The following is a 25,500-nucleotide window of genomic DNA, read 5'->3' as shown; positions in this document are numbered from 1 at the left end:
AAAACCACCCAAAACATTATTACTCAAGATAAAACAGTCTTTCTGTTTTAGTGTAAACCTGACATTCTGAGCTGTGAATTCCAACGGGTGACTGAATGCTTAAGTATTTCTTTTTTATGTAGTTACTGTACTTAAGCTAATATAGGTATCAAATTCCATGTGGAATGTCTGTCCTATACAGTTTTAAGTCTTAAACACTTAAATCTAATGTCATTATAAAATTAGTTTATTAGCAGTTTCCTGCAAGTATGATGAGACGTAGCTTTTTTCATGTTTATTCAGTGTCTGATCTGGCCTTGAGATACAGCAGGGTTCACAACACACAAATACCACCAAGCAGGTCCACAGAAACACTAGACATCATCCTGTGCTGCTATTGTTATTACGAATGAACTAAATAGAGCATTTAAGACACAACCAGGAGACTCAAGAAGGAAATAGATTCGAGGAGAGAGCTTCAAACTTCAGAAACTTAGCAGAAGGGTGGATAAAGTCATGTTGATGAAACAAAGGAATGCTATCTGTGTAGGAAGTAGAAAAACATGGTGAACTCAGAAAGAACTAGGTTATATTCTGCTTTGCCAACAGCTGAAGAACACGTATAGTAAAACTGTATACGACACAGTATTTTGTTTTATTGTTGAGGGATGTTTTAAGTGCGTACTTCCAACGCATACTTTTCTAGCTAAAGATTCAAGTAACTGTGAATGTATGTATAAATATGCTAATTCTGTCTCTGCAGTAAAATATCCCAAAAGAAATAACTGTAAGCTGCTATTTTAAGTAAGAAACTTCAGACTAAATCTTAACCTCCAGCATCTACAAGAACAGCAAGAATATAACTGGTTTGTCTGAGAAAAGTAGTGCAATCAAGTATATAAGGAAACCTCACAAGGAAGGAGTATGGAAATCTACAGTGATGTTGCAAATGGTAGGCATGTTGCTGTTCTCAGTGCTGAATACTGGGATTCAGCTGGTAAACTAGAATTACTGTACACGGCACTATTTATGGTGTGAGTCCAAAGCTAGTTTATTTCTTAGTGGGTCTTAAATGGAATGGATGGATTTTTCAAGTCAGTGTAGGAGATTATAAGTATAAAATTTTAGAGGATCACTAGCTTCCTTTATTATTCTTGATCACATATAATCAGACAAAAAAACACTTGGAGAACAGTATTTGTATTTAAGTCACTGCCACAGATTATTGCAAGTTGACTATACACATAAGTTTCAATTCCACAAAAAAATGTAGCCGTTACTTTTGGGATTTCTTCAACTGATCCACCAGTTCTGATTTTTAAATACAAATGTCCATTTGTTAAGCATGTCTTCATTCAACCTTACTTTATCCTAACAAGTCAGGGCCTGCTGCTTTAGTTTCTTCTGTATATTGCACATGAAAACACGTATGAAAATGTGTGCAATATACAGAAGAAACTAAAGCAGCAGGAAATACAAATTGAAATTGCAAGTAATTCTCCCACCTGGAGATGAAAAGTGCTTGTTCTACACCAGATAGAATTAATTTTAAAAGGAAAGTGATGTGCAAACTTTACTAGTGATTCCAGATAAATTAGGCTGTAAATACAAGATGTGTACCGTAACGATTGACCCATTAAGTCAGCTCAGAAATTCTCCAAATCAGAATGCTCATGTTTTGTCATATATAGGATGTCTGAAGGAAACAATCACACAATGTTACACTTAAAATTAACGTTTTCTTTTGCAACATATAGGCAGCTTCTTAGGCATGCATGCTACTTAAAGCTAGGACTTAATCTCTGGCTGTTTATGGAGCACAGATGTTCAGTATATGAACTAAATTAACTACTGATCTGTATTTTCTTTTTGTTCGGTTTTAATTTGCACTTGACAGTTTTCACAGTTGCATAAAGAGCATTATAAAAGAAACTCTATAGTGCAGATTTAGAGAAGCTGCATTATTAGCCCGCAAAAATAATTGTTGATATAAGAATTCTACCTGAAAAGGCCTCATGATTGGCAGCCACATACTTCCTTAGAGGCATTTTACCCTTCCTATATGTATTTCTTGGCCAGTAAATGATGGAAACATATACATCCTTATTGCCAAAGTATGTTCCAGTTACTGGAAAGATTAATAAGTGGGATAAGCAATGTAAGAGATCCACATTATGTAGAAAACTTTCCAGGTCTTTCCACCCATCTCTCAAATACTGTCAACCTGCACAAATATCAGTAACTGCTTAAGAGAGACAGAACTGAAATAATGCCATCTAATTTTATCATAATATTCAGCTTTGCCAGAAATTCTCACAAATATTTCAGGTATCCCAATATTAGGCAGGAATACAATAAAAGCAAGCCCTTTCCAGAAACCATTTAAGCTAAAGAACAGAGAAATGCACTGTAATTTCTAACAATAGAGACACTTCTCTGTTTCACTTGTTTCTCATCTCAATCTATCCTAACACGTTCATAAATGAGTTTCAACATTTTATCAACTTTGCCAATTTTAAAATTATTCTAATATGAATTAAATCCTTTTCTCAAAACTAAATAGCTCAATTTTCTTAAAGGTAGATTAGAAAACAAATGGAATTGAATATTGATTTTTTTTTTTACCTCAAATACTTCTTCATCCAGAATCCTGGTTCCAAAGACAGTGATGCCATTAGTGTCCACAATTGGTTTGTCACTTCTCTCCAGTGGTTTTGTCGTTTTTTTGTTGCAGTCAACAATCATTGTAACACTTCTCTTCTCCACACTAATGGCTACTCGATGCCACCTATTAAAACATAATTCTACTCTAACTCCTGTTTTGAAGAGTATGTCAATGTATTTATATCAAAGCAGCTTACTGCTGTTAGCGCACTGATAAAAAGTTGCAGATAAAATTTTAAATGTCTGTATTTCCTTCATACATACACAAATGTATTGCGTTTTGTCTATCCACTGTGTAACTTAGGTTCTTTCATACAAAGGAATCTGATCCAGAGCCCATATTAGGTCACGATCCTATATTAGGTGAAATTCTCTGAAGCTTTACCCAGTGAACTCAAATTAGAAGTGCACTGCTTAATTTTTTAAGAATACTAATTTGATTTTCTAAATGACTTAAATTACTCATGCAAAAGGGTCACTCAGAGTAGCCTAGCTACTATGTTTTACTATCTGTCCTTGATGATCGATCCCAAAAATTTTATAACATTCTTTTGCTTTTCTGTATGCACTCCACAGCTGCAGATATTTTCAAAGATGTACAACAGATCCAACATAGTAGTTTTTCCAGCTACAAATACTGGAAATGATTGCCAATATTCCTGCAAAAATAGCTCCTTCTACATAAAGCTTCACCAAAAAAGTGAAGAAGTTCAGAATATTGACACATATTTAAAAGACATAAGTACATTTTTAAGAATTTGCTCAACTGTACTATGTTCTTTATGACACTTGAATGACAGAGCATATTAATTAGTCAGTCTCCCTGCTATGACAGTTTAAATATCTAAGAGCAAGGCACTTTATAATTTAATGTGGGGGGGAAAAAAAAAAAAGCATTTTTGATGCAAAAAGTGTTGAGGCTGTCTGTTTCAGTGAGACAACTTAGATAATGAGCTGCTGTATATAAAAGGGGACACCTCAAAGCTAATGGAATCTGACTGCTAAACAGTATCAGTGAGCCAGAACTCACTCATGTTTACTCTGGATCACAGTTAAGTATTATCATTATAAAAGCAAACTGTCCACGCATCCTCAGGCATATTACACTGTTTACATTTCTTCAATATATTTCATTTTGAGATGAAGGTTGTTGCCTTAGATCCTTCCTAAAAGAGCTGAATCAGAGTGAAAATTTAAGTCCATTTTTGACTTTGACATTCAGCAAAAGCTGATTGTATGGAAAAAATAGCTCACTATCTAGACGAGACTGACTCCAGTTGGTTTAGAAGTTGTACATGCCCACTGCAGAAAATTGTACCAAACTATGCTCATTTCGATTTTTTTTTTATTTTTATCAGATTCTAAACAGTTTAGGTGAAATTTTGAGAGTCATGTTCAGGTTTCATGGTAAAATTTCATTGTGTGGCAACTCAAGTCATAATAATTGATAATTACTTTTTAAAAAATATTTCCTTTATCTTTTTATTGATTTACTAACATTAACACCTGTAGTTACAATGATTTACTAACATTAACACCTGTAGTTACAATGCAATAAGTGTTTGAAACTAATTCTCTTTAATAATGATGAAGAATCAATCCTTGCAATGTTTCAAATTAATTCTCCAGCTGACTTTTTCTTAATCTCCTTATGCACAGGCATATCGAAAGATCTTATTCATCCACTGTTTTGGTTCAGGATAGGAAAAACTATGCATTCTCATATCAATTTACCTTCAGTTTTCATATCACCTTCAAATGGAGAAGATGATCCTTAAAGTGAGAATGTTATTTCAGTCTTCAGAAAAAACCAGCAAAGCAAGAGTCTTTTTTCACCTAATTTTAACTTCCATGGCTATTTCCTCACTCACTAATTCCTCACTTTGAGTTCCTCATAATTCATAGAAATAGATAAGTGGTTTGGTTTTATTGGTGGCTCTGTAGTCCTTTCTAAGATGGAGTTGTGTTCTATTGCAAAATTCCTCTGATTTTGTACCACAGCAATTCAACTATATGGAAATTGTTAATAATTTATTTATATCTATTTGGAAGGATCATTATACAGTGTTCTGTGATTTTTTTTTTTAATTTTTTTTTTCCATCTTAAAATTTTGCACTTACTTGCCATCAGCAATGTTGACTGTTCTGAAAAGAGGATAGTCTTCTGGGGCAGGCTTTCCATTTTGGTCTTCAAAGAGGAAGACAGGGGATCTTCCAACTTCAACACCTACTTGCTGAATTCCTTGTTCATTGTAGACAGACAGAAGGAAGGACTGGATGCCCTTTTTAGGTTTTACTGTCATCAATATTGAAAAATCTTCTGGAAAATCTCCATCTGCAAAGGCAATAAAGTATACAGTTACAAATTCTGAAGCTACCCTAAGGTCATTTAAATTTTTTTCTAAGAGGACCCTATATACAATCTGCTTTTTTTATTTGTCTATTCTCCAAAATGAATATGGAGAAAACTACCGTAAGAAAATGTTTGCTCTCTTTTGTATCTGTGGTCTTGCTTTAATTCTTAACATGTATAACTTAAGGGTGCTTAAAAACATGATTTTAAAAACTATTGAGAAAATGCTTAAGGCAGGTGACGTGTACATCTAGTCTGGGCATGTGCTGTTCAATCAGGTTATATCCTACGAAAAGAACTTATGAGTTTTATCGGAAAGGTGACAAAAGATAACTCTTACTTTGTTCATTAGTTCCCATTATCATGACATAATATTTCCAGATTTTGCATATACAGTGTGAATAAAGTAATATTCCTCCAGTGTTCATTTTAAAATTCAAAAAATAAATAACTTTCTAACAGAAAATGAATGTAAAAGTTTATGCATATACAGGTTTTGGACACTCAACTGGAACAGATATCAAAGCCTTCTAAACTACTGAGTTTCTTGGTTATTCATGTTGTTCTATTTGGACAATATCAAAAATAATTTTAAAAAAATTGGAGGAAAATCACTAAAAAAAAAATCTTCGGATTTCTGGATGTACATGCCTGTCATTTCTACACTCTTTTGTAAAAGATATCTAATAACTGATAAATAATCAGTATGACAAAATTCTCAACCGTTATTTTTACAATTGTATAATGGCTTCCAGTCAGTGAAATCAATGTCTGTTGTACTCTGGTTGGTGAATATTATTAGATCTATTTTTAAATGATGAATTTGATGCTCTCAGCTTCTGTCCTTAGTTCCCTAGAAGCTAGAAGCTAACATATACTCTCTGATGAGATGTAGGAATTAGATGGAAGCAAGCATAAGATGGATTACTCATTTTGTTTAGCTAAAATGGCATCTCACAACTCAACCTTGGTTTTCACATGTTGTCTTTTCACTATCATTAAGAAATGAAGAAATTTCATGCTAAGGAAAAGGGACAGACACATCCAAATATCTATAAGAGTATTCTTTGAAAATGAAGGATTTACTGTGGTGGGGAGAGGATGTCTGTTTTGCAGGTCTCAAAAGGAAGCAATTATCATAATCACTTCATAAAAATTGTTTCTAGGTTCTTTGCTGAAGTAGAAGGTAGCATGACATTTTCTTGTATTAAGCAAGGTTTTGTGGTGGTTTCTTTTTACATTGTGAGTGATCAGTGCTTTTTATTTGGATTTTTCACACACACATGTTGCAACAAGCCATTGAAATCAAGCAAACTCATCCAAGTTGTAATGCATAAACTGAAAGCATTAAGAAGAAGAGTACTTAAGGCTGTGAAAGGCTATAGAAATTTAGAAGTCAGCCAGCAGCATGAGGTAAATATTTGTTCTGGCATTCAAGTAAGAATCAAGTTGTTAGTGAAGCTGCCAGATCACCTCTTCATGCTACGATATCATTCATGAACAAGTGCAAGACAACCCAAGCTCTCAGAGACTCAGGTTTTCATTCAGCACAAAGTGCCTGTGCTGTTCTAAACTTTTTAAAACTTCAGCGAATCAAAGCCAGTTTAATCTGTCCAATTGTATTTAAATGAACATTTAAAGTTTTTTCTCACAGCACTTGGCTTCAAGGATACACATTCTAAAGCTCAGAATATAAGGATGACAATTACACAGTGCAGCTTCTGCAATTTTTGTATAATGGATCATTTTGCACCTTTTAAAGAAAGACTAGTCTCCATTCTGATACCCTTACTTACTTGAAATAATAATTAACTACACACAATCATACTGATATCAGCAAGGCATTGTAGATTGTCAGTGGATAGTACTTTTAAGTGGTGAGCTCTGTTAACTATATGTAACTTTGTCGAAACGTTTTAAAAATTAACATAAATTTTCTTTCTAGTGAATTTTACTTTGATTTTCTACCAAAAATAAAAAAGTGAAGTGGTAATTTAAACGAACATGCAAGATATGCTTGAACTGTTAGCAGCTGTTTCCCGTATTACTCTGGGAATGCATTATTGCTACGAAATAATAAATATTTGACTATTTTATCTTTGCTGATGTCTATATAACTGAAACTTGAAAAGACAAAAAAGAAAGTATTTTTCTTTGCTCACATCTGTGTTTATAGAGGGACTTAATCAAACTCTATGTGATGCATCAAAGTGTGAAAATTAAAGGTTTCGTGATTTTTTTTAATATCCTTATAATCATTTTTGTTAATGTGTTTGGGTCAAATGAAGAGTGACAGCAAACTAAAGGACTAAAAGCCTTTCTTCAACATACAATTATTTTCCTCCACAATGTGATTATTTCACTTTAGAGAAATTTGAGAGAAGATGGAATCATGTTACTTGCTGTCCACAACTAGCCTTGTTTAGTCCTCCAAATATTCAGATACTTTTAAGTAACTTATTGCAATGGCCAATCACAACTCATTTCTACCAGCATAGAAAGAATTGCTTTTAAATAGGCTACTGAATCTACAGGAAGCATGCCAAAGCTGCCAAATAAGCTTTCCTTTAGAAAGAATTGTGGATATACTGAGTTACATGGCTTACGATCTTGTTCTAGTGGTGGAGAATTTGAAGAGCTTTATCACTGAAACCAATAAAACAGCTTCGTTCCATGGGTTAAGAGCACATCCTGTCATTTGTGTGCAGACACACTTCTAGGGATAACAGAATTACTTTGTGGTACTGACAATGGACTACATGCTGCATTTTTAGATACTGTAAATGGACAGGCAGTAACAAAGTAATAGCTTTTTGATAATCTTACCTGGGTACAACTGCTTTGTTGGGGCACTGAGCTGTGCAGTTTTTGAAACTCTGTAGGCAACATCTGAGCCTTTTGAATCTCTTCTGTTAGTGCAAAATCCTGCCGTTCTTGATACTCCTTCCGGTGAATTATGAAATTCTAATACTTTTAGCACATCAACTGGTTCAGCTGACAAAGAAAAAAAAGTTACCATCTTATATCCACAATTTGCAGACTTTAAGAAGAAAATGCATTTCATTGCAAAAGCATATGTGTAATCATAACAGTAACTGCATCCTGGTTTGATTTACTGCAGACAACTCCTACATCAGAATGTTCTTTCAACGGGATTATTAACTTTTAAATATGTAAAGGTTCATCAAATCTAACAGAAATCAGATTGGATATTTTAATATCTTGACTCATTGAAAACCACAGTTTTCCAAAGGCATGGTGATTTATATTTATAACAGATTATTTTATTGAGTAACTTATAAGAAGTATAACTAATTTCAAAAGTTTCAGAAGCATTCAGCTACTAATCTAGTAGCTGAATCTAGTGTTGCTAACATTAGGAAATATTTTGACTCTTATGAATGCTTTCTCAAATGCAATGTCATAAGGAAGAAGCTAATCTCTTTTCCAATTAGAGAAAAAGAAAACTGTTTTGACTGCAAGGAGTCAGCAGGCAGAATCATAGAATGGCCAAGGTTTGGGAAATTACTTGTCTTCTACCTACAACAGCACCAGAAAATGGATGTATTTAGATCAATCTTTATTTAACAAGTAGATTTGCAGAAGGAACATCTTTAGTCAGAAGTCTTAAGAAAGTAAGTTAAGTGATTATTTTGTCTACTATTTATCAGAATTAAGCCATTCATCAGATCTTTACTTAGCAATTTAGTAAAAGAAAGACCTGTGCTACTTAACCTGCCCTTAAAGAGAAAGGGCACCCAACCACCCTCTCTGACTGTCTTGGTGGCCACCTACTTAACATACTTCGGTTTATCATTATCTTTCCTACACTGGGAATTCAAGACATAGTCTGAGTGCTGAATCAAGTAAAGTGAAAAATTGTGTGCCTTAGTCTGCTGTCTGCACTCCCTTTTTATGAAGGTCAGTATGTTTTAGGCTTATTTACAGTCATGGTATGCAATTGATGCTTAGCTTTCTGTCTGTGTGAAGCTCTATATCTTTTAAACAGAGCTGCTACTCTGGGCAGTACTTCTGCAAGAGGTTTTCAGTTTCAGGAGGCGGAACTTCCATTACTTTCAAGCCAAAATTCAAATGGACTGTCTTGTCTTTAGGTGCCAACTACAATGCATTTATGCTTGTTTTCTGACAGCTTAAAATTGTAGATTCAAAGAAATTCAGAGCTACTATTTCACTGAGATTGTTACAAAATGGTTTCGGAATATATCACAGAATTGTAGGGGCTGAAAGGGACTTCTAGAAATTGAGTCCAGCAGGATACAGAGGTAGAAATCCAGGCAGGTCTTGAACATCTCCAGAGAAGGAGACTCCACAACCTCTCTGGGCAGCCTGTTCCACTGCTCTGTCACTCTGACAGTAAAGAAGGTATTCCTCGCCTTAATATGGAATTTCCTGTGTTCCAATTTCTGCTCCTTGCTTCTACTGTTGCTGAAAAGACCACTGAAAAGAGTCCATTCCCACTGACTTGACTCCCATGCATTTGATGTCTATAAACAGTGATGAGATTTGCTTCTCAGCCTTCTCTTCTCCAGACTGAAGGGTCCCAGGTCTTTCAGCCTTTCCTTGTATGGGATATGCTCCAGGCCCTTTATCATCCTTTGTTGTCCTCTACTGAAATTTTTCAAAGAGACCCCTGTCTTCTTTAGAATTGGGGAACCCAGAACTGGAAACAGCACTCAAGATGTGTCCTCACCAAGGCAAAGTAGAAGGGAGAGGATCACTTCCTTCAACCTGCTGACCATGCTCTTTTTAATGTACCCCAGGATACCACTGGGCTTCTTAGCCACAAGGACGCACTACTGGCTCATGGTCAACCTGTTGATCACCAGGACAACCAGATCCTTCTCTGTGGAGCTCCTTTCCAGGTCAGGCCCTAACCTGTACTGATGCATGCAGTTATTTTTGCCCAGATGTAAGATTCTATGCTTGCTCTTGTTGAAACTCATTGGCTTTCTCTCTGCCCAATTCTCCAATCTGTCCAGATCTTGTTAAATGCCTGCACATCCTTCTGGTTGCCAGCCACTCCTCCCAGCTTTGTAAAAGACCAGACCCAGCACCGACCTCTGGGGAACATTGCTAATTACAGGTTTCCAACCAGACTGTGCCACTGACTCTGTAAGTAAATAATAATAATAATAAAAATCCTTAATCAGTGAAAGTTCACCTCAGAAAAAGGGCCAAGTACTGAATAAACAAGCAGTGACAGTATATAGTTTGCCTGCTGCACATCTTTTCTGCTGGAAAAAAAATAAGGTGTTGATTCTCATATTCTCATACACCCTACAGACAATGGCCTCATATATATATATATATATATATATTTTAATGGAAACATGATTTTAACCAGTCATTTCTCCAGTAGGATTTTTCTGCAGCTTTCTTGTTGACAAACTCATAACCACCATAGCTGGAAAAACAAAGTCTTGCATGACTATCAAAGCTCCCAAATGTATTTGGGAAATACAACCTTTCTACATATCTTAGAAATGCACTGTGGCATTCATTGACTTTTGCTAATTTATTCTCTGTTTGTATTCACTTTATAAGTTGATAAATACTAACTTAAGACCTCAAATTCATTGTGCATGCATATTCAACTATTTAAAGGATTGTTTTCAAGCAACAAAGGAAAGTGTGAAAACATAGGCAAAGTGATATTTTAATTAGAGATCTTCTTGGACACATCTGTCTTTATTCTTTTTCTTACTATTTCTAGCCAGTTTTGCTATTGTTTCCCTCACCGTAGCATCTTCTCACTGGTGACAGGTGACAGGACAAGGGGAAATTAAGTTGAGCCAGGGAAAGTTTATGTTGGAGATCAGGAAAAACTTTACAGAAAGGATTTTTAAGCACTGGAATAGTCTCCTCAGGATAGTAGTTGAGTAACCATCCCTGAATGTGTTTAAAAACCATTTGTATGTGGTGCTCAGAGACATGATTTAGCGGAAGGTTGTTAGGATAGTTTAGTTAGGTCATGGTTGGACTCGATGATCTTTAAGGTCTTTTCCAACCTGAGCAATTCTATGATTCTATTATTCTATTTCCTCAGTATTGCCAAATATGATGAAGTCAACTATGTGTTAAATCTAACTTTGAATAACACAGGATCTGAGATTTTTTTAATCAGCCTAGAATGTACATAACTTCTCCTGGTTTAAAATATAATCACAAATAATGCCTATGAGCTTTACTTTTTTTTTTAAATTCCATTTAAATTTTTCATCTGATCATGCTATTAAATACAAATCCAAAATGTTTATTACAAGCTAATACTACATACAATTTAAATGAATGCTACAGTACACACCTACTCTAACTCTGTTACTTAAAATGTCCTACAGATTCAATATGTTCAAACAATTTTGAAAGCAAAATTACAGTAGTCTGCAAATTCTGAAAAACCTGCCTTATTTCTCTGGATGTTAGTACACATAAAGCTCTTTCTATAGGTAAACATATTTCTAAAGTTACTGAAGGAACACTTACATTGTTTTTTGATAGCTGATGGCTATTTTTGCAGTATCTATATTTAAACCAGTCACTGGAAAACTCAGTAAAAGTATAAGTCAACCACTGCTTTTTCCTTTGCTCTTTTATGTAATTTGTACCAGATTATTTTTCTTCATTATTTTTTTAGAGCAAAGGCTGGCTAGAAAAGTCTTCATCCTTAAACAAAATTATTCATTACCTCATGCTGATTCTGCTGCTAAAAAACTTCCAGTCATAAGACAGAATAATAAAAGTGAGCAATGTTCAAACCACAGATTCTAAATAACAAAAATGAACGTTTGTTAAAAGTCTATAGGTGACATTTATTTCCTCAAACTATGAGTCAAGAGTCATGAACAGTAAAAAAAAAAAATACTCAGTTTACAGTGGTTTCTAAATAGAAAAGACATATAAATTTAAACAATCAAAAAGATTAATCAGTTCATCTCCAAAAATAACATGGCTGACTATTTACAGAAAGTGCTTGCTTCCCTAATGTATATAAAAGAGACACTTCAAGCAATCATTGAACAGAGAATGGGTTCTTTAGAGTTCAATAGATAAAGCAGACAGGAATTCATAAATTTTAATATCCTTCTCTACAAAAGCATGCTTTTCATAGAAACCTACTTATCATTCATTCATAGAATCATAATTATCCCTCGTTGAAAAGGATCCAGAAGGATCATCAAGTCCAACTCCTGACACTCATCCTGTGAAAAACACAGGATTTCTGATTTTGTGCCTCTTCTTCAAATATTTTTGCAACATTCTTGTATATGCCATTTTTAAAATCAGATTAGGACATAACCTGTCTTATACTTCAGGCCTGGAAGTCTCATAGCTGCCAGTGCCTCTGAAAACTTTGCCTCTACTCTTTTTCTGTGTCAAGCTGCCGTATATTTGAATTTCTGCAGACACACTCTCGTACTAGAAATTTTGTTCTGGTGAATTTCAGCACTTTTTATATTTACTGAAACTATGGAAATGTAGTTGGAACAGCTATAAACACCTATATTTATCCTTACATTTACAGACAGGCTGATACATTAGTCTCAAAATTCTTGAGAAGTGCACCATGCACATTCAAATCACCTACACAAGGCCTCTACAGAAAGCACTAAACACAGTTGCTCTTAGTAAGTCACAAAGCTCACACATTTAGGAATCCAGCCAAAAATAAACAGGTCTTGGAAGACAGCAGAACTTAGATTCTAACTGTTTAGAGTTATCCTGTCTGAAGTATAAAGGAGGATGAGAAATACTTGCATAGCCAACAACTGGCCTGCTTAGAAGACCAGGTTAGAGATGTAGAAAGATGAATCACAAATTCAGGGAAGAACACAGTCTCGAAGCTATCAACGGAGACTGTGATTGCTCTCTGCCAGTTTCATAAGGTTCTGCAGTGCTCAGTGTCTCTCTGACCTGTGAGCTTCACCTCTTCCTGTAAATCATCTCTTCTCTAGCATGTTTCTCCCACATAATTTCTGGGATGAAACAATAAGAAGTAGCCAGAAACAGCATCAAGGCCACGCTGTTTGCCTGTTTGTATGAAAACTCAAATTAGGATTACAATTTGTATGAGAGCTGCTCTCAAAGTAATACCTCCCATTTTACTATGTTGGCCCAAGACCTGCATATAAGGGACACCATTAATTTATTAGCAGACGTAGGGCCTCTCACAAGAACTTATTTAAGTTATTTTACTCTCTAATTATAATATCCCTTAATAGTTTTCTCAGATGAGAAGAAAGCTGCAAATTAATGATATATTTTTGCATCCTTCTGACTTAGCACTAAGATTTGAGATTGCAAAGTAATAGACCACAAACAAACATAATGAAGAAGCTCTGTTCACCAGTCTTTAGGGTGCAGTTAATTCTCCCTGTGAAGTTAATGTATCATCTTTGAAAACTGGACAATGTAAGTTTGTCAAAATACACAATCTAGATCCTGAAAGTCATTTCCTTCAGGCAGGGACTTTATGGCCAAACTGGCTTGATGCTTGAAGCCCACCTCCTGCAGGCAAATCATCCAAACCCTCAATACAAGCCTACGTAAAGAAGCCTATTTTCTCCAGAGCAGAACCTGCACTTTTCAGGCAAAGCTCTCCTGAGTATCAGGCTGCAAACAAAATGCAAGCTTCCACTCTTTTATGTTTCCTCTGATGGAGAACCAACTGCAAGTGGTCATTCTTCTCATTAAATATTACAGTGAGAGTATCAATAGCATCTATCCTTATTTTGAAAAACAAAAGTCATAGAGAGATGTGCAGCTTTCACTGCCACTAACAAACTATGCAATAGTAGCCAGAGAAAAAACAGTTCATAAGTGCTGGGATTTCAGAAATGATTGAGAATCCTTCAGAAATCACATTTTTAGAACAGAGAGGTGTATGAGCTATGATCCTAAGCGTCTTAGCATCTTTCAGTATACCATACTGTTTATCAGATAGCTCCAGCATAATTTCATAGTTCTCGAAAACATATAGTACAAGAAAATTTTAGCTATGCAATACCTCAGCACCTGAAATAACATCATAGAACAGCTTGGATTGGAAGGGACCATCAAATTTCATCCCTCTGCCATGGACAGGATTGCCACCCACTCGTAACTTTTAATTCTGGTCTTCATTACTGAAGTATGACTGAAGTACCTTTACTCACCCAGTGAACTTTTCACATTTATACTGGTATGGATAAGAACATTTGGTTCATATTAAATGTAAGACATAGACTATATTTAAGCTTCCTTTGCTTTCTTTCCCTACCCTAAGGTTTCTATTTACTTCCTATGGAAGAAAAAAAGAGCACGATAGAACTAGATTGGCAGAAACACAAGAACTTCTAAGCTAGTTTAAATTATACCAAAATATGTGTAAAAGTATTTTAAGTAAGAAGAAAATCCACCTTTGCTGGCATCTCCCTTTTGAAAAAATTAAAAGGAAAACAGCAAATAACTGAGCATAATAAATGGTTTCTGATCTGGTCCTGCTAAATGAATAAGGATCATCTAGAAGTCAGTGGGGCTAATTAGCTGTAAACTGGATCCCAGATCACAGTGTAATATTGCAAGGTCATGATACATTATGAGAATGAATTACATGAGGGAAACTTAATACGTTTTTTTGTTGCAGGTTTTTTGTGAGCATTTTGAAGACTAGACTTCCTATACATACAATGATACATTTACTTTAAATCCTATGTCAGTGCTTTACATTCAACGCTTTAATAATCACATCTTTTAAAAATATAAAATCATAGGTTGAACAGAACCTGTAAAAAACTAGACTACATTTTGATTATATTGTCATAGTTAGAAATACAGCTTTAGCTTAATTCCATTCCACAATTTCTCTAAATGAAAATTAACTCTAAAATACATCATCCTCATTAATCATAGCTAGTATCTCTTAGGTAATATGACTCTCCCTTTATTTTGGTTGAAACTGCTCATGGAGGACGCTCAAGGGTGATAATAATATAGACTATCATATAAGAGGAATGAAAGACTGAGAAGCTGTGCAAAAAGACAGACTGAAATACTTTGGATAGACAGTCTGTGGTGATGATTTATTCAACATATGATATAAGTCTCCTTGTTAAAGGAATTACCTTAGTTATTGAACTAATGCTCAGCATGGTCAAGTCTACCTATGGATAAGCTTCTTATAGGTGCCTGCATAACTCTAGGTAAAAGCATAAGAATCACAAGACAGGGTCAAGTTGTATTTGTCAAGACAATTTGCCCTGGTATGGTCAAGGCTGGTAGATAACATTTGGATTTTTTTTAAATGCAATGGGAGGTGGTAATTAAATGAATGGTATTTAATCATATCTTCCTCATTTATAAATAAGTACCCTTGCTGTAAATAAGATCATGGCAAACAATATCTTAGTGATAGGTAATAAGATTTATTGTTTGAGCTTCAGCAGCCGTCATTCAAATTCTGCATTATAAATATAGGAGGGTTGCTCTTAAAGCGATGCGTCTCATTTTACTATGATGGCCCACAACATTGGGGCAGATGTTAATGGTACGGCAGTAAAGGTTGAACCTTCCCACCTGTATCCCTCCAGATTTTGTTCCCATTTGACTGATGGCAGCAGAGGGGCAATCTGACAAGATGGTGTTTGACATGCAAGTGCATATGAAGCAAAGGCGTGTCACTGAACTCCAACGTGTTAAGAGAAGGGCACTCCTTGACATTCATTGATGCTTGTTGAACATTTATGGAGACCAAACAGCAGAAGTGAGTTCAGTGAAGCAGTGGGTGGTACGTTTCAGCAGTGGTGACAAGTGTGTCAGCTCCATTGGTACAGATTTTTGAGTGCAACATGCAGGCTCACATCCATTGCCAGTGAAAGTGCATAGCTAATGGTGGTGACTGCACTGAAAAATAGTGTTTTGTAGATGAGAATTTCCCCATTCAAATAGTGTTGTTGTGCTTTTTGTGGTAGTTTCCATTGAAATAAATAGGAGGCATTACTTTTGGAACTGCTTAGTATATGCATGTTAAAATCTATCTGACACAGCAATGGGGAACTGTACAGGACAAAAAAAAAAAGGATCAAAAATGTATCTAATGGCAGCAGAAATATCTCTGAAATTACGTGAGCAGCGGTATTTTGGATAAAAGGGTAACATTGCTATATGTTATCTTGCTAGCTATAATCATGTTGTAAAGCTAGTTACCTTTATTTCAATAACTTTGCAGTTAAGTAAAGATTTTTATTTACAGCAGATGCTTCATTACAATTTCTAGCTACTGTCCAGATGCAGCAGTGATCCAAAACAAAAAGAGGTTTACTAAAGGGGCTTACTTAAATCATATATGAATAATTAATATAAAAAAATCATTAATAAAGTAACATAATATATAAATATAATACATAGTATATAAAATATATAAATCTATTGAGTGACAATAATTTATATTTTAGATATGTTAATGCTAAGCAATTAACGTGCACTGCAAGTAGAATTGTACTGGTTCATGTAAGTACATTGTGTTTCTATCCCAAATCTCTTTTAACAGCTGATGTGTTTCTATCACTCAATTTACACTTAAGCATGAGGAGCACTTTAGCTCCTGTTTCTTCCCATATCAACTACCATTCACAGCTTCTTACTGGAAATTTGAGTCTGCTGCTGTCACAAATTGACAAATTCTGTGTTGGGTTACTTTCTTTGATGGAAGATGACCTGGACACTCTGTTACTACAATTATTTGCAGAAAAATAAATTCTCAGCATACTTATGTAGTGATTCCCCTAAAATTCTTTTTAAGTTATATGTGCTAACTGGTTATAAGATAACCATCTTTTCCTACATAAACTTCTACTGAGAAGCAGTTTATAGACCAGTTCCATGAACCGCTGCAGATTCTTAGGTCTTAAGATTTTAAATATCTATAGTGATCCTATCACAGATGCATACAGTGGTACTCAGCAATCTTGGAACAGGTGTACACTGAAAAGATATTATTTGTGGAGAGTTCTTTTTTGAGAGAATTCAATTATCTCTGTAGAGAAAACTAAGAAAGTCAAATTGGACAATTGTCCCTATAAACAAAAAAATCCCACACCTTGAGTTTTTTTCTGTTCTAAATATCATGGGCTGCAAGCCACTTAGAAGCTTCAGTGAGCATTGAAGATAGCCCTGCACTTTTTTGAGTGGGATACACGAAATCTGACATCTGTTCTCTGTCCAAGAACTGTACAGCAAATCACTTTTAGCTGCAGTTAATGGTGATGGTGACCAAGGACCAAACAGTTCAAGAGACTTTTATTGAAGACAGGGTTTGCAAAGAAAAACAATCAGCTTCTGTAATTTCAGAAGGAAGGATAGCCATCAGCCTAAAAGGACTGACAGGAAAGTGACTGTTGTGGCAACTTCTGGCTACACAATTAATTCCTACAATAAATTGTTGAAACGGTGAGTCATTTAGAATTAAAAATATATATATTTCTGTTCAAGAGCCTAATGAAGACTAGAAGTCGAAATCCTATTATATTTAAATTTTGTTCTGATAACTCTTTAACTCTTAATTTTATGAGACAGCCTAGGCACAATGATCCTTTCCTATTTAACCTACATTTACAAGATACTCCAAGATGCTTGCTGGTGAATATACTGTAAATGCAAATAATAATAAGACTAAATGAGGAAAATAGAGAAAGTATTATTTATTTATATCTTTATATCTTTATATGTATCTTAGGAATCTGAGTGTGCTACAGTTTGTTATGCTTTCAATAACATTAGTAAACATGACTTTTCCTTTTTCATATATAATAAACACTATGGGCTTTCTTCCTGACCTATCATTATTCTTCAGCAATATCATTCTTTTAATTAATGCAAAAGTGAAAATTTATCAGGAATTATCCCAGAAATAGCCTGTAAGAATTACAATCAGTAATTCATAATTGGTGAGATACAACCCTGGAGTAGTAGAAAAGGGGTGCATCTGCCTCAGTAAAAAAGTATTATCTGAGAAAGTTAGGAAGACAAATGTTTCTAAAGCACTATTACTTTACTTCATATTTTTCCATGGAATTATGTTTCATTCTGCCAGTAATCTGTTCCAATAGAACCACTGCAAAACCAAAGAGTGTCGAAACATTCATCTTCCATTCTAAATTGTGTGTTTTTTGTTTTGTTGTTTTTTTTTTTAAAGTTTAGTCCACTTTTTTTCTTGCTGTGATAGATCATTTAAAGAGTAGCAGCTATTACAGCCTGGTAGGCTAAAATATGCATATTTAGTGGGTACTGATGAAAGGACTTCTTATAATATTTGCGGACAAGATTTTCAAAATAGGACATCTTATGGTTAGATTTCTAGGTGTATATTTAGGAACTTAAATAGAAGGTACTGGCTGCTCCTCTGTTTTGAAATCATATTACTTATTAAAGGCATAATGAACAACAGTTAATGACTTTTCTTAAATTTTTAAATTTTTATAAGTGCTCATTCTAAGGACTACTATGATTGTGGCATCCAGTTGGCATTCATTAGGAAGCCAAGAGCTGAATGAATGCAAGAACTGAAAATATTTTTGTGAAGAAAGACAACAACAACAAAAACTTAAAGGAATGGCTGGTCTTTGCTTTCTGCTGCTCACCTTTCAGAGCAGTGCTTTCAGGCCAGAAATAGGAATAAATTGGGTTTTTTTTGTTGTTGTTATGTTTGTTTTTTAAAGTCTTGAATACAGCTTTTGTCAAAGTTCTTCTACATAGTTTTTATCTAGCTACCATTTGTCAAACTGTTTCAGCAGTTCTCCTACTGTGAAATCTGATAACTTTTCCTGTTTGCATTCCTTATCTCAGATTATTAGGCCAGTTTCTGATTCTGTCAACAACAGCAAGCAATTTAGTCTACCAGACAGACCTAAATTTGCTAGAACATAAGTAACAACAAATGCTCTGAATGATGAGTGAATGATCTGCAAGAAAGTCTTCCCTGGCAGTGTTACAGTGTAGATGTGCTGACCTTAGTCTTTTGACCTGTGGGAGTGCAAGAGCCATCTATTATTAGAAATTAGTGCTATTTCTAAAGCAGTAGAAGTATTTTCATTCATGTTTTTACCATTGCATATTTTAATTATTGTCACTGTGGGCAATCATGATGGGTATCTTTTAAAAACTGAAATGCGTATAAGTAATTATTATTAATTTACTGTGTTCTTCATCTGTTAAGCATTAACACTGAAATAAATGCCCAAGGGCAGGAATTCAAAAGCACATTTTAATCAAGATGCTTCACTGAGCTTCCCAGTTGTTCAAATACGGTCACTTTTAAGTTCTCACTTCAGGCTCTGGTCTCTGTAATCCAAGCAATGCTTTCTTACAATCCAAGCACCAGATGACTTTGATGAGTAAGCTTGCAGGCTCACTTAAACTAAACTATTCAGAAGAATTAAGAATTGTTCTTCCTTGGTTTTGTTATTTTACACAACTCTAGAATATAACCTAGATTTTGAGGCTGACATTTCATTTTTGCTTCCTATACTTTTCTTCGCTTAAAGCAAAGCCTTCTTTGAAAGTAGACAGGAAGAGACAAGGTATGCTCTCAGCAATTAAAAATGAAAGAGACTGAGACCACTTAAGCAAAAGCTAAAGTTGCTAAAATTATTTAGACATCATTCTAATAGACTTCAAAAATATCTCTTGACAAATGGTAGTTTTCAAATACCATGCTTATGTACATTTTTCAGCTATAAGCAGTGGAATATGTTAAGACAAACAGAAACAGCTAGAGTCAGTATTTACAAATATTCAAAGTAAAATATTCAAAATAAAAATATTCAAAGTAACCCTATTTAATTTCATAGAGAAACAATTAAATGATTTTTAACCGTACAACTCAGAAATTCACCATACTTTCATTGATGTCAAAGGCATAATCTCCCATTTGACAGTAAGCCAAGGAAGCTAGTCCCAGTTCTGTACCCTACTGATACTTGCAGTTCCACTTAAGCAGAAAGCAAGGTTGTAAAACTTTGACTGTTTCTTTTTTTTTTAACTATGAATGCTTGATTGAAACCTATCAGATTACTAAAATATTTTGAATAGATAAACAGATGAGGAAACAGATGGAGTAAAAGCATAAGCTATGGTAACACTGTCACAAAGTGACAATTTGACTTATAACTGTAGTTGATTTAAATTGCAGGCTGCTAGTGCTGTTATTCATAGCAGTATCTGGATCTTCAGTTTTTAATCATACTTTATAACACATCTTTCAATTTGCTCTGTAGCAAATACTTTGCTTCCATAGTATCAGCTCTGCCAAATAGCATCAACTTCACATACTGTTTGCATTAATGCTTTGACATACACTGAAGTCCCAGCCTTAGAATTCACAAAGATTTTTACAACCCTTTATGTGTGATAATGTGTCAAAAAGAATTTAAGCTCTGTCACATTCTATTACTATTGTTATAACAGAGTCAGCAATTAATCTTTACATTTACAGTCTGTAAACTTGGTATTTAATACTGAGCAGTACAGTTATAAGCCATTGCAACAGGCATGAGTGTCCTTTTAAGCAACTGCCATCTACTGTGTCCAGCCAGAGGGCAAATCTGTCATTATGTGAGACTTCGCAGTCTTGCAGGATTAGAGATTCCACCCAAGCTCTGCTTAATTTATTCCCCCATATTATCAACAAATATTTAGAACAATTATAACCGAATCAGTGCTAAGGAGGATTTCTGAAAAGAAGCAGAGAACTCTACAAAGAGATGCAACTTCTTTATCTTGCTGGCAGATGGAAATCCTATTGTTCACCACTGAATAAGACAAATCCAGGAGAGACATAATTGCTCAAGTGTGTTTTAGGTGTAATTTCAGCAGTAATGTCATGCTCTGTTATTATGTTGCAGCCTTGTTGTAATTAAGGGCCACATTTGGAGGAATATCTTTGAGTAAGATAACTGCAATAATGAATATATAACAATCCCTTTGCTACACTTTACCACTGACACAGGTTCTTATTTTATCAGCAACATTTTCTTTTCTCTCTTTTTTTTTTTCCAGCAGTAAGAAAACATCATGCACCCGAAAAGATTTTGTATCACAGATTATTGTTTCCTAGTGACATTCCAACAATTGGTGCCAAAAGCACTGAATGTTTGCATGCACTCTATATGTACTTACATACTACTTACAATAAGTTACATAGTACTTACAATAAGTTACATTTATTAGGCACACACAAAACTGAAGTTGAGAAATACGCAACAACTTCTTTTTCTGCACAGCCTGTAGTCTGCATAGTTCTTTCTGAGCTCCTTGAGAGGTCTTTTTCTAAATGAAATGCAAAGATTGACACTCCAGAGAATTTGCAACACAATACCAGTCATTATTCCGCCAGATGGCTGCTGATGGTGTTGATATCATTATTTTACCCAAAAAATAATTTTTAAAATGTTAATAATATAGTAAAACAGACATATGCATGCAAGTCCCGTTTGCTCTATACTGGGAAGAGAGGACCCTTTCACCTGCTGATCCCTGGGACTCAGAAAAAACTTCAGCTAGGATCACTAGTACAATCTAGCCAAATCTCTCTTCGATTTAATCATTTTTGTCTGTATTTTGTCTGAGAAACCTCTATATACTCTCTGTTTCTGAAGGATCTTGGCATTTTGTTAAACCAAACCAAAACAAAACAAAACAAAACCACAAAAATAGCTATTTCACTGTGGAAAAAAAAAAAAGATGAAAGTGTTTCACATTCTATTTCAATACTAAAGGTGAATCAGTTAGAAGTATCATATCAGTAACAGTTCTGAGAAGAGATGGCTCCTTTTCTAGTTTAGGGGTACCTTTTCGTTACTGGTTTGGAGTAATCAGATACAGAATCAATACAGCAAACAGTTTTCAATAAACTGATCCATATCTTCCCAGTGTTACTTACTAAGCAATTGCAATTAAATATCAATATTGAGTCCATGAAGAAAACTGTCCTTTTGCCTGTACTAGTGGACCTGATTCTCCAATCCTTCTGCACCCAGAACTCCCATTAGTTTCCAAGCCCATCCAAGAGAAGCACAAGGAACCTTTGTACTTCCTAGGATGACTGTAAAAGCATTTACGGTATACTAGGATCCAATCTACTTGCCACTCACACAGAAAGTATCTTTTCTATATATAGCTTTAAAGTCCAATTTTCAGTAAGAAATCTTAAATCTTTTTGCACTCAGAGCTGGATTGAAAAAGCTTATAAATAATAAAAAGGCTAATTTTTCATTTCTTGCCCATGAAAATTAAATCAGAATCACAATAGTGCATTGATGCCAGAGCCTTACAAAAATTTATAGTGTTGAAGCCATGCCATTTCAACTAAATGAGTTTATTCATTCCAAACACATTACCAATAGATTTAGTATTAAAAGGTGAGGAAGGGGAAAGGAAATCAAAGGATGTCTTTTAAAATACTGAATACTGTTTACTTTTGGCGAGTCCTAAAGCAAAAATATTTTCTAAAAAGAGCTGCTTAAGTGCTGGTGGGCACTGAGCTGACCAAATATGAATCACTAGCTTTTCCATTCCTCTCCTTCTCATTTCTATAACCTTTCTAAAGAAGAAATAAGCAGATCTTTACACCTCCTTTCTCGATTCTGTGGATGACACCTCATACTTCTATTTCTTTTCTATGTTAAATAAAGCAACTTGAAAAAAAAAGTCAAGAATTTTAGGAATCTTTTGAGGTTTCTCTGAATGGAAAAGATTCTGCTGTCTTAAGAAGTCACTGATGTTTAATTCATACTTTATAAAAATACATAAAGAAATTTTCTTTATGTTTCTTTACCAAGTGGCATTTTATGAGAAGACAATTGAAGAATACAGGGTTTAATAGATTTTATAAGGGCTATGATTCATATTTTACCCTGGTCAAAACTTGCAGAATTTTCATTTAGTCATATTGTTTCCCCACTGCAGTATTCTATTTTATCTGAGTAGTTTCCCTCTTCAACTTTCAAATGTGAAATATTATGTCCTATTTTATCTTTAAACTACTTTAAGGAAGAGTAGAATAGGCAAAAGACAACATTGAAGTATCTCCCTCATACTCTATCAGGGAAATTGTGCCAAATTCTCCCTTGGTAGTCAGTGGAAATACTCTAACTTCAGTAACAGATCAAGCCCTGTGCAGACAGCTCGCTGCATCTCTAAGTAAATGGCATACTGTATTTGCTAAAAGTGCAAGCAGTAATTTCTCTTCAGAATGTCCCTACAAACATGAGAAGCCTGAAGCACTTTTTCCAAAGCATCCTTTGTACAGAGAACTAGAGGAAAGGATTTTTAAAATAGTTACCAAACCTAAAAACCTATCAATGTGCTCAATGTTGAAAATTTTTAAGGAAGTACCAGCTATCTTCTGGGGTTTTGTTTGTTTGTTTGATTGTTTGCTTTCCGGGCTGCTTGGGTTTAGTTTTTCATTCAACTTTTCATCTGTGTGAATACAACGTGAAAAGATCATCTACATAAATCTTGCTCACAGAGTCACTTCTACTGTGCTCACAGGAAAGTGACATAAAACATCAAAATTTATCATGGCTTTCTATACGGCATTCCTTCTTCAATAAATTTAGTTTTGAAGTAACGGATAACCGAATCTTTGAAGCTCTGTGAAATTAATTCATCCTCAGCATAACTCCACTGGAGTCCGTGGAACTGCAGCGAGGATGAAATTTGACCCCTCCAAATCCCTGGCAGAAATGGGGCCAGCAGGGGGCAGAAGCCCTGACGGAGCTGACACGGCCAAGGCATAAAGGGCTTCAACGGAGACCCCGATCACCTTGCCGAGCTCCCGTTAGGGCACCCGTTGATTCAGAAAGTGGAGATTCACACTGAGAAATACTTCGTGAAAGTAATAATAATAAAAAAGCCTAAAAATTAAAACTTTATTGGTGGAGAGTTAAAACTCCCTTCACAGACGTTGGAGATTGGAACTTGATGATCCTTGAGGTCCCTTCCAACCCAAGCCATTCTATGATTTTATGATTCTGTGTCTGACACACAGAAAAATGAAATCCTCAGACCCAGCTAGGTTGGCCCCCACATGCGTGGACTCCAGAGAGAGGTATGAATGAAGGAGGGAGGAAGACGGGCAGCGTTTCCAGCCCGGCAGGAGGCGAAGGGGCTCCTGCCACCACGGCTCACACATCGCAGCTCCGCAGATGTGCGAGCTCAGCTCACAAAGCCGCAGCGCACCGGACGGGACGGTGCGGGGGTACCCGAGGGCCGAGCCGTGCCTGGGGGCAGAGATTGCCTTTCCTTCTGCAGGGGCTGCCTCCGTGTCCTTCATCTGCTGCAGGTCCCCAGCGGGCTGCACCGCACCCACCGTGTCCACGGACACCTAAGGGACCACTCGCTCCCCCCCTTCCCTCCCCCCCTTCCTTTTCCCCCCCCCCGGGGAGGCGGCAGAGCGGAGGGAGGCTGGGGACGGCAGCACTGCCAGCGCGGAGCCCGGGGCTGGGCCCCCTCTTCTCCGGCACGTCGTTCCGGCGTGCGCCCACCTGCGGGGCTGCCCTCCTCGCTGCCAAGGGCCCCTGCCATACTTCTACTCTGTCGCACCGGAAAACATTCTGCCCGCTGCGAGCCTTTGCAAAGGAAAAATCAGCGAGGAGAGGAAAGGAGAAAATCCGAGAGGAGCCCCCACACCCAGTTTTCCCCTTCCTCGCCTCTCCGAGGAGGCAGATGGTTGTCGCTCAATTTCTGCCACAACTTCGCGAGCTTCGGCAGCGTCAAGACTCTAAGTTCAACAGAACTGAGAATCGCAGGCACACTCTATAAAACCGAGTGGGGTGCCGGACGACGGGAAATCGCTCAGCGCAACGCGTATTTGTTTCACCATCCCGTCCTGCCAGCGCAATCCCCTCAGCGGCGCTGAGCCCAGAGCGGCGCTGAGGTGGGACGGGCGGCTCCGAGCGGGCACCGGCGGTCCCAGGGGCTCTCGGAGGGGTCCGCGCCCCGGGCCCGAGGCCTCAGGGTTCCTCCTCGTCCCGGCAGCGGAGGCGCTCTGACAGCCCCGGCCTGGCCTCGGATCTCTTCCCCGACGTGGGGGGAGAGCGGCGGTCACGGCGCTTCCCTTTCCTTACCTCCTCTGACCTCCGCAGTCTGGAGAAGGACAGCGAGGGTGATGAGTATGGTCACGGCCGAGTCCCGCGGCCACCTTTTCGTTTTCCACCGCGTGGACCACCTCTGCATCTTCATGCTGTGCGCCCGCGAGCGTGAGTTAAACCCGGGCGCCTTCAATTTATACTCCGTCCTTTCCACAATATTCCCAGAGATGATTTCTCCTATAGAGCCATACGTGACACCGAAGGGATTCTCTCTCCCTCGCCCGGCCCCGTGCAGGCCCCTCCGCCCGTGCTCCCCGGTGCCCTGCCTTCAGACTGAAGGGAGACGAGGGGTTTTAATCAAAATGCACGGAGCGCCGCATCCCCCTAAAGGCTTCATCCCGTCAGAGGGCTGGGCGAGCG

General features: G+C 36.6%; 1 protein-coding gene across 1 annotated transcript in view; it reads right to left on the bottom strand.

Moving 5' to 3' along the window:
- Positions 1 to 25,494, bottom strand: part of LOC104912370 (collagen alpha-1(XI) chain-like) — a 28,401-nt gene extending 2,907 nt beyond the window's left edge. The window contains exons 1-4 of the mRNA XM_031554956.1: positions 25,117 to 25,494; positions 7,823 to 7,990; positions 4,765 to 4,978; positions 2,605 to 2,767 (exon numbers count right to left, since the gene is read on the bottom strand). Of these exons, the coding sequence (XP_031410816.1) occupies positions 2,605 to 2,767; positions 4,765 to 4,978; positions 7,823 to 7,990; positions 25,117 to 25,231 (660 nt within the window). The 5' untranslated portion in view covers positions 25,232 to 25,494. The remainder of the gene's footprint in view (positions 1 to 2,604; positions 2,768 to 4,764; positions 4,979 to 7,822; positions 7,991 to 25,116) is intronic.
- Between the last annotated feature and the right edge of the window lie 6 nt (positions 25,495 to 25,500).

This window comes from Meleagris gallopavo, chromosome 10 (genome assembly GCF_000146605.3).
Source record: "Meleagris gallopavo isolate NT-WF06-2002-E0010 breed Aviagen turkey brand Nicholas breeding stock chromosome 10, Turkey_5.1, whole genome shotgun sequence".
Lineage (NCBI taxonomy): Eukaryota > Metazoa > Chordata > Aves > Galliformes > Phasianidae > Meleagris > Meleagris gallopavo.
This window is presented reverse-complemented; position numbering and strand designations above follow the sequence as displayed.